The 12,500-nt window shown below is 42.5% G+C and overlaps 1 protein-coding gene across 1 annotated transcript; it reads left to right on the top strand.

The window, feature by feature from the left end:
- Window positions 1-2,195: 2,195 nt before the first annotated feature.
- Window positions 2,196-11,411, top strand: rgmb (repulsive guidance molecule BMP co-receptor b). The gene is made up of 3 exons (XM_044196784.1): window positions 2,196-2,719; window positions 6,634-7,181; window positions 8,964-11,411. The coding sequence occupies exons 1-3, from the start codon at window positions 2,602-2,604 to the stop codon at window positions 9,720-9,722; spliced, it is 1,425 nt and encodes a 474-aa protein (XP_044052719.1). The 5' UTR covers window positions 2,196-2,601; the 3' UTR covers window positions 9,723-11,411.
- The last annotated feature ends 1,089 nt before the right edge of the window (window positions 11,412-12,500 follow it).

Raw genomic sequence — 12,500 nt, 5'->3', positions numbered from 1 at the left:
CACATAGTTACTTTAGTCCACTGATAATCAAACCATTCAGAGTCCCTGTACAGCAGCATCTGCATTTGTTTTGTTTCTGCATTAATTTATTCAGCTGTTTCCTTTAATTTCTCACCTGTCTGTATGTTTACCTCTTTCAGGCCTACTCTAAAGGCACAAACTATATACACACTATACAAATACACTACAATACAACATCTGACAAGATTTCCTGACTCATCACACACACACACACACACACACACATGCAGGCTTTCTCACTGGTGAGATCAGAGGCTTCTGGCACAAACAGGAAGCTAATATAATCTAATATCAGAGCCTGTTTGAGTTGCACACATCATCTCCTCTGGCCAAACTTACTGTCAAATCCTCATGAGCTTCGTAGTGACTGTGTGTGTTTATTTTACTGACACAATTGGCCATGACCAAAGTTATGGCCTGGCAGTGATGTGAGTGTACATACTGTCATGTTAGAGTGAAACTACCCGGCTATGACACACAGCACATAAAATATCAGCCACAGAGAAGCTCTGTTTGGTCAAACATATGGAGACACACACACACACACATATATTCACACATATGCACATACACATGCAAACAAGTTAAGCCAGGGTGTCCAAACCTGTCCAGCTCCATAACCTTTAGGTGAAATGGGGAGTTTGGATCAGGCTCAACTTCTTTGTAATAAAACATTTTAAAATGCTACACCTTCCAGAAAGTGGGTGAGAAGTTATTCATTTATGAGTTATAGCTGTAGGTGGAGAGAACAAAGGTACAAGCTGTTTTGCATATATAGCTGTGTATGCAGTGTTCAGTGTCATTATGGCTGGGGGGTGTTTACACTGTCTGCTCACCTTGTACCTTCTGTACTTTTGTTCTTCTGACTCTACAGATTTACAACTGTTACAGTGTGAACAGTTTGGTGTCTGGTGTGTTGTTATGTTTGGACTGATTTGTGTCACAGAGGCACTCCCTTCACATTGTGCTCTGTTATGTTTCTGATCTCCTCTGTGCTTTTTGCCAAGAAAGTGGGCAGAGGTACAAACTTATTTAAAGACATCCACAGATGTCCAACCACGATGGTTGGTGCACAAATCCTTCCAACCGCAGCATAATTATTTGGAATTAAGTTAAAAGTGTGATGTTTAGTTCCGCAAGGTTTTCATCAGAAAACAAGAAGTCAAAGATTGAGTTAGCCACTTGATAGTGAATACCCACATATTAGTAACGTTTCTCCTACAAAATATTCAGCTCATTTGGTCAGTGGATCAAAGAAATCAAAGGCTTGATACAGCAGATTACTATCTTAGCAGTGAGGAAAACGGGGAACCGTCCTGCATTAAAAGTTATGACGAGTATGGAGAGTTGCAAGTCAACATAAACTCTTCAGATTTTGGTATGATTTTGGGTTTAATATGTTTATATTTTTTGGTATGATCATTTCAAGCTTAAAATGTGCATGGATGGCATCTGAAAAAGATACAAAAATGCGTTTAATTTACATAATTTACTCTTACAGGCTAAATTAAGAGTTCTGATACACCTGTATGTGTTCCTTGGCTTGTTTCTGCAGAAAACACTGTTAAAACACAGCTTTATATTAAACATAGATTTACAATGCTGGACTGCATTACATACTATCAGACCAAACTTCATCGTCACACAGTCAAATATAAATCATGTATGCCGATCTGCTCTGGACATAAAACATGATTTTATTGGTAGGCGATATGCAGATATGCTTTTATTTCTCTCTGACAAACTAATTCACAATAAACAGATTCGTGACTATTTAGGTATTTATTTATCTCTCTGGGAATGGATGCCATTATAACAACTATTACAGCTTGCAAAACTAATTTATACCCACCGCAGGTTCTCACCGCACCCTTTTCTCTATAACAACTCTTCAGGTGGAGGGATTATTATTATTATTACTATTATTATTGTACTGTAGGAATGAAAACAAGAGAAAAAACGAATGCGCAATGATTTAATGGCATCTTACCAACGTTTTACAACTTTTATCTCCGGCCTCTTCATTATTTTGTAGACTGCTCTCACGCTCTCTCTGTGCGTGTGTGAGTCGCGGTAGGCGGGTTTTCCGCCAGCAGGGTTTGGTTGATTCTCTATTGATTTGTTGGAGGGACAGAAGAGGAGGAGGAGGAGGAGGAGAAAGTGAAAGGGGAGGAGTGGAGGAGAAAGCCCGGCCTGGTAGGCAGGAGAGAGATGTGATTGTGCGTGTTTGGGACAGGAGAGGAGAGGACAGAGTGATCACAATCAAGGCAAAAGTCCGACCGCGGAGGGAGCGCACTTCAATCACGTGGGATGTGGATTTGTATAGGGGAAAAGTAAAAGTGTCGTCGGAGTGACTTCTGCTCTTACTTTGTTTTCCTCCTCTCTTTGCCTTTCCACCCCCTCCGCCCTGCATTCCGTGGAGCAGCTGTGTTTTAATGCCCCTGCGCACCCGAGGAGGAGAGGAAGGAGAGAAGAGTGAGGAAGAAGAGGCAGACGAAGAAGTGAGAAGGCCTGGACACCACGCCTCCTCGCCCTTTGGAGGTCTGTCCACTCTCCCCTCCTGGCCCTGCATGGACGGGGATGGGGAGAGCCGGATGCCGTTGCCGCGGGGCTGAGCGCCTCGCCTCCCCGTCTCTGGTGCGCCGCTTCCGGCCGCTGCTGCTGCTGATCATCGCCCTCTGCTTCGGTGCTCACATAGGTAACCTACACTTCCACGCTGCAACAACTAGTCGGTCTCTCCGTCATAATCGCAACTAATCTGTAATTTTAGGCTCTTGTTATCCAATTTCGCACTATTAGCTGTGCGCTGAACCAACTACAACTATTAACAACATTTCTTTTCTGTCTGTTACATTTAGCAGTCATCAGAGATACTTTATTAGTTATTAAGCGTTTGTAATCATTGTGTGGCCGATCCTTGTGTTGGGCCCAGTGCTGCCTGACAATGGCTCTCTCCAGCGGCAGTGCAGCAGTCAGAGCACGGATCGAGTTTCTCCTCCTCTCTCCTGGGCCGTCATTCTCCTGTCTGCCCCTTAATGGCTCATGGAGGAGGGAAGAGAAGGGCAGAGAGGGTGGCTACCTCTCCTGGTGTCCATATATAACAAATTACAGCTTTACACAGAGAGCAATATCGAAACAAATAACCGAATCTGTGTAAATCTGATCATATAAAGTTAGGATCAAGGCTGTACTGTGTTGTAAATCTGACTAAACCTATTGTGGAATGCAGTTTATGTTAAGCTGTATGATGCAAATTAATAAAATGCATCATAAGAAATAGTATCAAAGTGATTAAAGTTACACAGGATAGACTCTTTAAAGGAAAAAAACATAAAGCGATCCTTGTCTGAAAGCCAATTTCTTGTATTTGTGGTTGTTTGTCTTCTAATAAGCACCAAAAGCAGAAACTAACACACCCCTAAGCCAAAGGCTGTACAGAAAGGAAAACAAAGAATTCAACAAAAGAAGAGTATGTTCACTGAAAGGATAATAAGGTGTTTGTAAGGATTATTGATACAAAAACATAATTTGACCACTTTTACATGGCTTGTTGGTTTTAAATTCATTTGGTTAAGTTTGGTAGAGACACAGATGCATTTTTCATTTGGTGCAAAAAAGCAGCATAATATCCTCTTTCCAGAAACTAGCTTTTTTTGGCCAAGTCTGTGTGTGTTGCTGTGTGTGCAGGGGGTCGGCTGTTGTGGCAGCTGTCTGTTGAGCAGTCACACCTCCAGTAATTAGTTTAACACGGCTCAGGCAGCGGGACGAAACTGCCTCTGCGCGTAGCCTGGTAGGAACAGAGCGACCCAGTTCACATTAAAGACCCTCTTGGCACCTTCTGCTACACGTGTGTCACCTGGAAAGAATGTGTATTATTTAGTCTGTTTAGCCAAACAATGTTTTATTTGTTATAAGTTGTACATTTCAAGGTATTTGGAATTATTTCATCGTCGCTCCGTCAGCTCCATGTGTCTGCTTAGAGGCAGGAACGTCTGAATTGTTGACTATTGTTCTCCCTCCTGAGTGTCTAGTCGAGAGAGAGAAAGAGTGCATGCTGTAGTGAGCTCCTGTAAAGCTTTGTATCTCTAAGCTTGGAGGGCTGTTTGTGTGATTTGAGCTCAGTGTGTGAGAGAGTGCACACAACAAGGTGATCAATAAGCACTTCACAAGCCATTCCCTCGGTTGAGAGATGATCCCAATAGATCCTTTTCTGATCTCCGGAGATCAGAGAAGTTGGAGGCTGTCGGCTAGGGAGACAAAGAATCGCTAAACCAAGCCTGAGCGATTCAGCTGGTGGATCTTTTGACCTCTGTCTGATGGTAGAGAGGGTGCCTTGGGATGCAGAGAAGAGAGATGACCAGGGGGTAAGGAGACCGGCCAGGGAATCAGACTGAGAGGGCTGAAAACAGAAAGGGGTAGTGATATATCAGAATAGTGCTGATGGAGTGAAATTATTTGAGCTGGGGGAAAAAAGAGCAGATGAGGCTTGAGAGAAAAGAAGAGATGATTCCTGTGAGATGATAAAGGCAGCAGGGAGAAGTGGATGGAGTGAAAAGAGAGTTTTTTTTTATTGTGGTGAGACATGGAGTGGTGTGGGCATCGCTAGCTCTTTTATTGTGTCTATATTAGATACTTACCCCAGGGGATGAAACAAACCAGACTCTGGATGTGTTGAATGGCCCTCTTGCATCAGTTACTCACATGAGGAGTTTTTTATTCTCTCTTCTTAGCAATATAGCAATATTCATTACCTCGGCTCGACTTAGCACAAATTGCTTATTTATGTGCATAGATTGGATTCCCTTTTGAATGTACAGCTATGCATGCTTAGAGAGGCACCCTTAAGAGGACGGCTGCACAAAAGGGGAGCATTGAACAACCAAAATATCAAAATTGTGCTTTAATATTGATTCATTCACAGGGAGGGAAGAGTGCAGGGTCAGCTATAGAGCAACACAATGGGAACTGGTGTGAAACTTTAGAAGTAGCTTGTTGTTAGAAAGATTTTAAGCTTTATATAAGTCAGTGGTTTGAACCTGAGTCCTTCAGTTACAGGGTCGACTCCCTTCTCGCTGCGTCACCCTGCTGGGAAAATGTGAGTGAATGAGTGCTTTTGTGTGTTTTTTTAGAGCAGCTCATGATTCTGATATCCTTCGAAAGAGAATAAACCCACTCTGATTAGATTGAGAGCAGCATTTAGGTACTGCAGGGCAGATAGGAGGGAGAGAAGGAGGCTGTTGGTGCAAAGACACAATGTGTCCTCAGTACTCAAACCGTCTGTACAGTGGTGGTTGGCATGGAAGGCAGCCTGTGTGTGTGTGTCTGTGGGTTGGTGTCAGTATTTAACAGGCAGGAGAGAGATTCTGAAGCGCGGTGTGAGTGGGGGTCTGTACCTGCACACTGATTTATAAAACTCAGAGCACTACTGCCCCCAAATGGTGATGCCTGACTCCTTCATGCCCCAAAATCACATAAACGTACACAGAAGAGCTGGAATGTGCTGTTTGCTTGTGTGTGTTATTGTGTTAGTGGCAACTTATGGTTGTTTAGTGTTGGTGTCACATTAAAGGAATCTGCTGATTTCAGTAAGAAACATGTACTTTCTGCTTTTGCTTGGCTTTTTGGGAGATCATACCACCAACTGAAGATCACTGACTGTGTGCATTTAACAGAAGTACAACCAGCATTCTTTCTGAGACAGCTATTTGTGTTTGTGTGTGTGTGTGCAGCTGCCCATACACTGCAGAGCCTCTTTCTGGCCTAATCTAATAGGAGCATGATGTGACTGATGCATTAGGTCTGGTCTCTAATCTCTCTCTCGCTCTAACTCCCTCTCTCTCTGATGATCTATGATATAAAAGGCCGGTTTGACCCTTGTTACATTCAGAAAATGTAGCAATAGATAAAACATCAGGGACAATTTCTGACCAAGAAATTTGTTCCTAATGGGTATACAAGACAGAATAATCAGTCTTCTGAATGCATTTCCTCTGGTGCTCATAGTTATAGCTGTAAACAAACAATAAAGTTATATTTAATAATTGTACATTTTTGATTGTGTATTCTCTCTGCTAAAGCTACACAAGATCACAAATGCCCTTGTAAATGACCACAGAGTTTCATTAGAAGCTTCACAAAGTCACGGTAGTGTGTTTATATGCATAGCACACCTTGTATTGTCTTGCGCTCTTTGTCTATAATACTCTATGTGTTATGTGCTCCCTGGCTATATAAGCAGTATTATCTCACTCCTTGTGGGAAAACGCTCTTTATCTTTTCTCTCTGGCTGCTCTTTGGTTTATTACACTTGCAGAGCGGCACTGCTGATTGATCAAGACTTTCAACCAGCGGCTGGTTCTTTTTCCAATTTTATTAGGTTGGATTGTAACAGGCTGGTAGCATTGTGTGTTTAAGTTCAAAGCTGCCTACAAACAGTAACCTTCTGTCTTCTGTGTGTTAAAGCCAACTCTCAGTGTAGTACATACCTACATTATCAGACGTGTGATAATATTTAAGGCTGTTATAGCTGGTCACCTATCACTATTACTGTTCCTGTAATAATATCACTTTGCTAACAATATTTCTGCATCTCTCTCTTTCTGTCCTCTCCAGGTCAGTGCCAGGTGGCCACCCCTCAGTGCCGTATCCAGAAGTGCACCACCGACTTTGTCTCCCTGACTTCCCACCTGACGCCGGCCGTGGATGGCTTTCACACTGAGTTTTGCAAGGCTTTACGTGCGTACTCGGCCTGCACCCAGAGGACGGCCAAGTCCTGCCGGGGGAACCTGGTCTTCCACTCGGCTGTGCTGGGCATCTCCGATCTCATGAGCCAGAGGAATTGCTCCAGAGACGGGCCCACTTCCTCCACGCACCCCGAGGTGGTCCACGAGCCCTGTAACTACCACAGTCGCACCCAGCACGCCCACACACACTCCCACGTGCACGCACACACACACTCTCACACTCACAGCCACAGCCACTCCCGGCCTGCGTACCTGTTCTGTGGGCTGTTCGGGGACCCACACCTGAGGACATTTAAGGACAGCTTCCAGACTTGTAAGGTGGAGGGGGCGTGGCCTCTCATCGATAATGATTATCTGTCAGTACAGGTCACTAATGTTCCCGTGGTACCAGGCTCCAGTGCCACAGCAACCAATAAGGTGAGAAAAGAACTGTTATAAAGGGGGGAGCAGAGAAAAATGGGCTTTTCTTAATTGCTGTTATTAAGGCTGAAAGAGTTTCCTAAGTGAGAGCAGCTGGTGTAATCTAGTTTATTTATGTGTGTGTGCTGGAGAGTTTGAGTGTGTAAGTTGCTTTTCTGTGCCTCAGAGTAAGAAATCTTATCAGTGTGAGGCTGGAAAAGACCCTTGCTCTACTTGCTCTACTTTTCGCTCTCTTTAATAACATGGAGTGAGATGTGTGAAAGGACCCACTGTTTACTTATGTGTGTGTTTGCAAGTATTTGTGTGCACGTGTGTGTCTCATAAATGGCACTCAGCTTAAAGCACTATGTGTGTTAATGGTCCTTATCCCTTAATGACAAAAAAAGACACACGCACACACACCACTGAATGGATGACGAACCACACAAGGTGATCTTTGTGTTGTTAAAGAAGCTATGCTGGTGTTTCCCCCGATGATCTGCCATTTCTAGCTTAGTCAATAGCTTTAATTATTAAAACACATACACACCCATGCATACACTTAGTCATACACACGCTGGCAGAAACGCACACACACACACACACACACACACACACACACACATTAAGCAAACAGTAGGGTTGCTACACTGTGGAGTTGAAGGTTTGACCTTGTGTCAGAGGTGGGGCAAGTTATTAGTCACGATTATTAGGGACACACACACTCTCTTTCACACACACACACACACACACACACACACACACACACACACACACACACACACACACACACACATTAACAGCCCTCCAGGCTTAATGGCCTGCCAGGCCTCATTCCTCATGGCTGTCATGTGAACAAAGCAGTCTTTCACCGGAACTATGATGCTAGTGCTAACCGTAATGCTCACACCACACCCTGTATCCAGCACTGCGTCCACTCACCACTGGAGCCCTGTGTGTGTGTGTGTGTGTCAGTATGTTTGCATAGCTGTGTCAAATTACAACTTGTTAAAAACTCATTTAGTCATTTTGCAAATGTAGTGTGATGAGAGTCAATAACCTGTGTAATGGGTGAATGTTAATATTTGTGAGTGTTTGTGTGAGAGAGAGACCTTTTTGCCTTATATCTAGGGCTGCAACCATTGATAATTTTCCTTATCAACTAAACTGGTAATTTTTTTCTTGATTAATTGATTAATGGTCTAGTCTATAAAACGTCAGAAAATAGTGAAAGTGCATTTTTCAATTTTATCCAACAAAAAGATTCAAAATTTGCAACAACAGAAAAGCAGCAAATGTTCACCAGAGAATTTTTTTGATTGAAAATCGGTTATCAAAGTAGCTGCCAATTTATTTCTGTTGATCAACTAATAAATTGATTGGGACTGCAACTACAGATTATTTTCATTAGCGATTAATTTGCTGATTATTTTTTCAATTAATTGATTAATCCGTTAGTTTGTAAAATGTGAAACAATTGTGACCATCACAATTTCTCAGAGCCCAAAGTGAAATATATTTCATTGACTATCATATATGACAAAGAAAAGCAGCAAATCATCACACTTTAGTGGCTGAATAGTTGCAGATTCATTTTCTTTCAATTGACTAATTATTAATCGATTTATTGTTACAGCTCTACTCATTTCCTTGATGAAAGTTGTTTGTCCTATATCTATTGAATTGACTACTGTAACTGTAAACTGTATATCAATACTTGCATTTTGAAATTGTCATTCATTGTACACACTTTAAACTTAAAATGTCTCTCCATTATGCTCCGTCTTTCCCTCTCTGTAGATCACCATCATCTTCAAGCCCTATGAGGGTTGTACAGACCAGAGGGTCTACCAGGCCGTCACAGACAACCTCCCTGCTGCCTTTGATGATGGAACCGTGAGCAGTGGAGACCCCATCCACATTTCTGCTGGTGCAGACGGTGCAACTGGGAAGGTCCGGGCTCTGTGGATCTCTGAGCGCAGCCCGGGGCGCCACGTGGAGCTGCATGCTGGCTACATTGGTGTAACTGTAATCGTTCGCCAGCTGGGCCGCTACCTGACCCTGGCAGTGCGGATCCCAGAAGAGCTGGCTCAGGCCTACGATGCCACCCAGGACCTGCAGCTCTGTCTGAACGGCTGCCCGAGCGGAGAACGCATTGACCAAGCAGGGTATCTTCCCCTGCCCCTCTCCCCTCCTGCGCTTGGCCTACAGCTCCAGCAGCTACGTCGGCCCAGCTACTCTTCACAGACACAAGCATCCCCCTACGCTGCCATGCAGGTTTTCGGCGTGGAGGGGGCGAAGGAACGCTGCAGGGATCAGCTGGAGGTGCAGGACATTTACTTCCACTCTTGCGTGTTTGATCTCCTGACCACCGGGGATGCTAACTTCACAGTGGCAGCATACAGCGCCCTGAAAGACATGGAGAGCCTCCACCCACACCGGGATAGATGGAGGATCTACCCCCGCGGCTCTGCCACATCCACCTTACACTCTAATTCTCAACCTATCAAACGGCTCGCTCTGCTCCTGCTGTGTGCTCTGAGCGTGGCATTGATGTAAGAGCGGGAGTGGGGGTCTTTGTGTGTATGTGTGTGCACTAGAAAGAGAGTTTTGGGAGATTTTTTTGCTGAGCACTGATACTGAGCACTGATTCCTCTCATGTAGAGAGGAAACAGCAGGCTGGACAGTTACTGGGAACTAGTGTTTTTGTAGAAGAGGTGGCAGACCTCCCAGCAGGCACAGGAGATACTGGCAACACTACCTGCATCTTACCTGGCAGAATCAGCCCTCTGGGGAATAACACAGGAGATGTGATGATGGCTTTCGCAATCTGTCTTCATCTTTGGATAGGACACTTAACAATGACACAAATGTACTTGTGTGGGTGAACTGAGTGCATGGATATACACTCCAAACTGTAAATAGCTTGTCTTAAGTGCACAGTGTAATGGCGTAGAGTTTTTTTTTGTGTCATTTGATGTGATTTTTCTTTAATACCTCAGACAGAGGATGTTTGTTTTAACAGAAGCACTTTATTTAGATTTTTTTTTAACAAATCCACATCAGTGTTTCTTCCTCTTACTTACTGTTCTCCACCACAGTCTCCAAAAGCTCACATTTTGAAGACCATCTATAATTAGATTTTTTTAATCATTCAAAGTAAAGGTCTGTTGAATACAAGGAGCCATTTTTGTTAAAATGCATCATTCTTCCAGTAGCTGATTTGACTCAGCGTGTCATTTTAAGTCAGTTAATGTGAGTTGTTCTCTTTTGAATGTATTATGAATATTGTCACAGCAAATGTCATCAGTACTATTTTGTTGCTGTATGAATTTGTTGTTTTTCCTCAGTCCTGATTTCAAATATGTGTGAGTGTGAGTGTATGTGAAAATGTGTGTGGCTGTGTCAGTGTTTTTTGTTTGTTTTTTTACCAGTTGCTGACATGCTTGGATGGGTTTTTTAATTTCCTCTGAGAATCATGTCGGAGGTATTCCCACCTTTTTGCCAAGAGGCTGTGACAATACCGGCTCATGTATGTTGCTCACCGTATTCTTTGTTGTGTTAATTTGAGCCAAAGACAGATAATGTATGGTTTTCATGTACAAAGGAAATCATAACTCACCACCAAACCAGCACCCTTCTCCTCCTCACACTCTCTCCCCTGTTTTTAAAGTTGCTACTGTAGACTGTTTTACTCTTACTGCCAGAATTGATGAGCTGCTCCTTAACTGGGATACGTGTAAGATACTGGAGTGTAGACAAAACACTGCAAATCACTGAGAAAACTTTACCACACTGTCTGCTGAGATATGTGCTTCAGCAGTGTGTTGTGGGAAATGTATGCCATTTGATAGCTGATAGAAATGCCAACACTTAAGACTATGAACCTTTTTAACATGTAACATTCTATATAATTATGCCCCATTTGGTTGGCCATGTAAACTTAATCTCAGTTTTTGGCATTGTGATCTCTTACATCATGTGTGAGTGTCAGTTTGGTGAAGAGTGGCTGGTCAATGTTGAAATACTTAACTTATTTATGAACGTAGTGTCCTGTAGAGAAGGTTAAGCTCCATATTCTTGCTGTTGGATAATAATTTTAAAAAATGTCAAATGTGATTGTACTGCCACCTAGTGGTGCTCTGTTGCTATGTCAGTGTGTTACTCAAGGCGCTAAAAAAAATAACATGAGGAAAAATCTGTGTGCAAGTGTTTTATTTTAAAAACAATAAAGTCAAAATGGTCCAAGCTTACTTCCTGTTTACTAATGTCACATTCACAGGCTTATAAAAAAGCAAAACAAGATACTAAAAATGTGAAATTATGTTTATGTGTAAGCTTCCAAAAACATTAAGCTAAATTTCCCCCACAATCTTTTTAGTAATTCAAGGAATTAAAAATTAAAGATGAGTAAGAATACACACAGATCTTCTCACAAACATACACAAACACATATACAACAATATGTGCACTAACCCATCTGTCTGAGGTTAGGTTTCAATCAGATACCAGGTTTGGCCTCACAAACACAATCTGTCTTCAACTGCCACAGTCGGCAACACCTGGGATGTCAAATGACAAACGGCTGAAAAAGGCGCGACTCAAGATTTGTAGCATTTGAGACCTGTTACTCCTGTGATCCTGACAGTAGATCATTTCCCACTGAATCCATGAGATTCCAATCCAAAACTCAGTGTAAAACCATTATCATAAAGCCAACCACAAGCATGTACTACGCTCAGCTTCTTCCAGTGCAGAAATCCTCACTGTGTAGACTTCAGAGAAGAAAGAGTTCCCCTCTCTGGGTTCGTTTTCTTTTCAAGGGCACATGGTGCATCAGAAGCCCTCCGTTTCCAACCATCTGAAAGGTCAAAATACACTGTTACAACCACAATATATTAGGTAAAACACATTTTCACACTGTTAGACACACAATGAAGGTGAGTGAAAACCTGGTTATTTTCTCATTGATGACACTTCATTCCAAATAAGGCACACAGACTCATCCTCTTACCACTTAATAACAACGTAAGTGGTCATCAAAGTGTTAAAGACGATGATCTTCATGAGAAGCAGCCTCATAACCAGAACAACCACTGTGTTTGTCCATACATCAACATCTGGAGATCAAACCACACAGAGCAACATAAGGAACAACATCTGTATGAACCACAGGGATTTTTTAATTGTTTATAAACAATTAAAATGTACCTTCTATCTGTTCATATCCATTGCAGATGTTGTCTTGATGATCTGAAATTATACAAATGTATTAAAAGTGTAAGATAAAAAGTAAGTTACCTCTATTTGTGAGTAGAAATAACAGAAACCAAATTC

This window comes from Siniperca chuatsi, linkage group LG5 (assembly GCF_020085105.1).
Source record: "Siniperca chuatsi isolate FFG_IHB_CAS linkage group LG5, ASM2008510v1, whole genome shotgun sequence".
NCBI lineage: Eukaryota > Metazoa > Chordata > Actinopteri > Centrarchiformes > Sinipercidae > Siniperca > Siniperca chuatsi.
The sequence above is the reverse complement of the archived record's forward strand: the minus strand, read 5'-3'. Positions and strand labels throughout refer to the sequence as shown.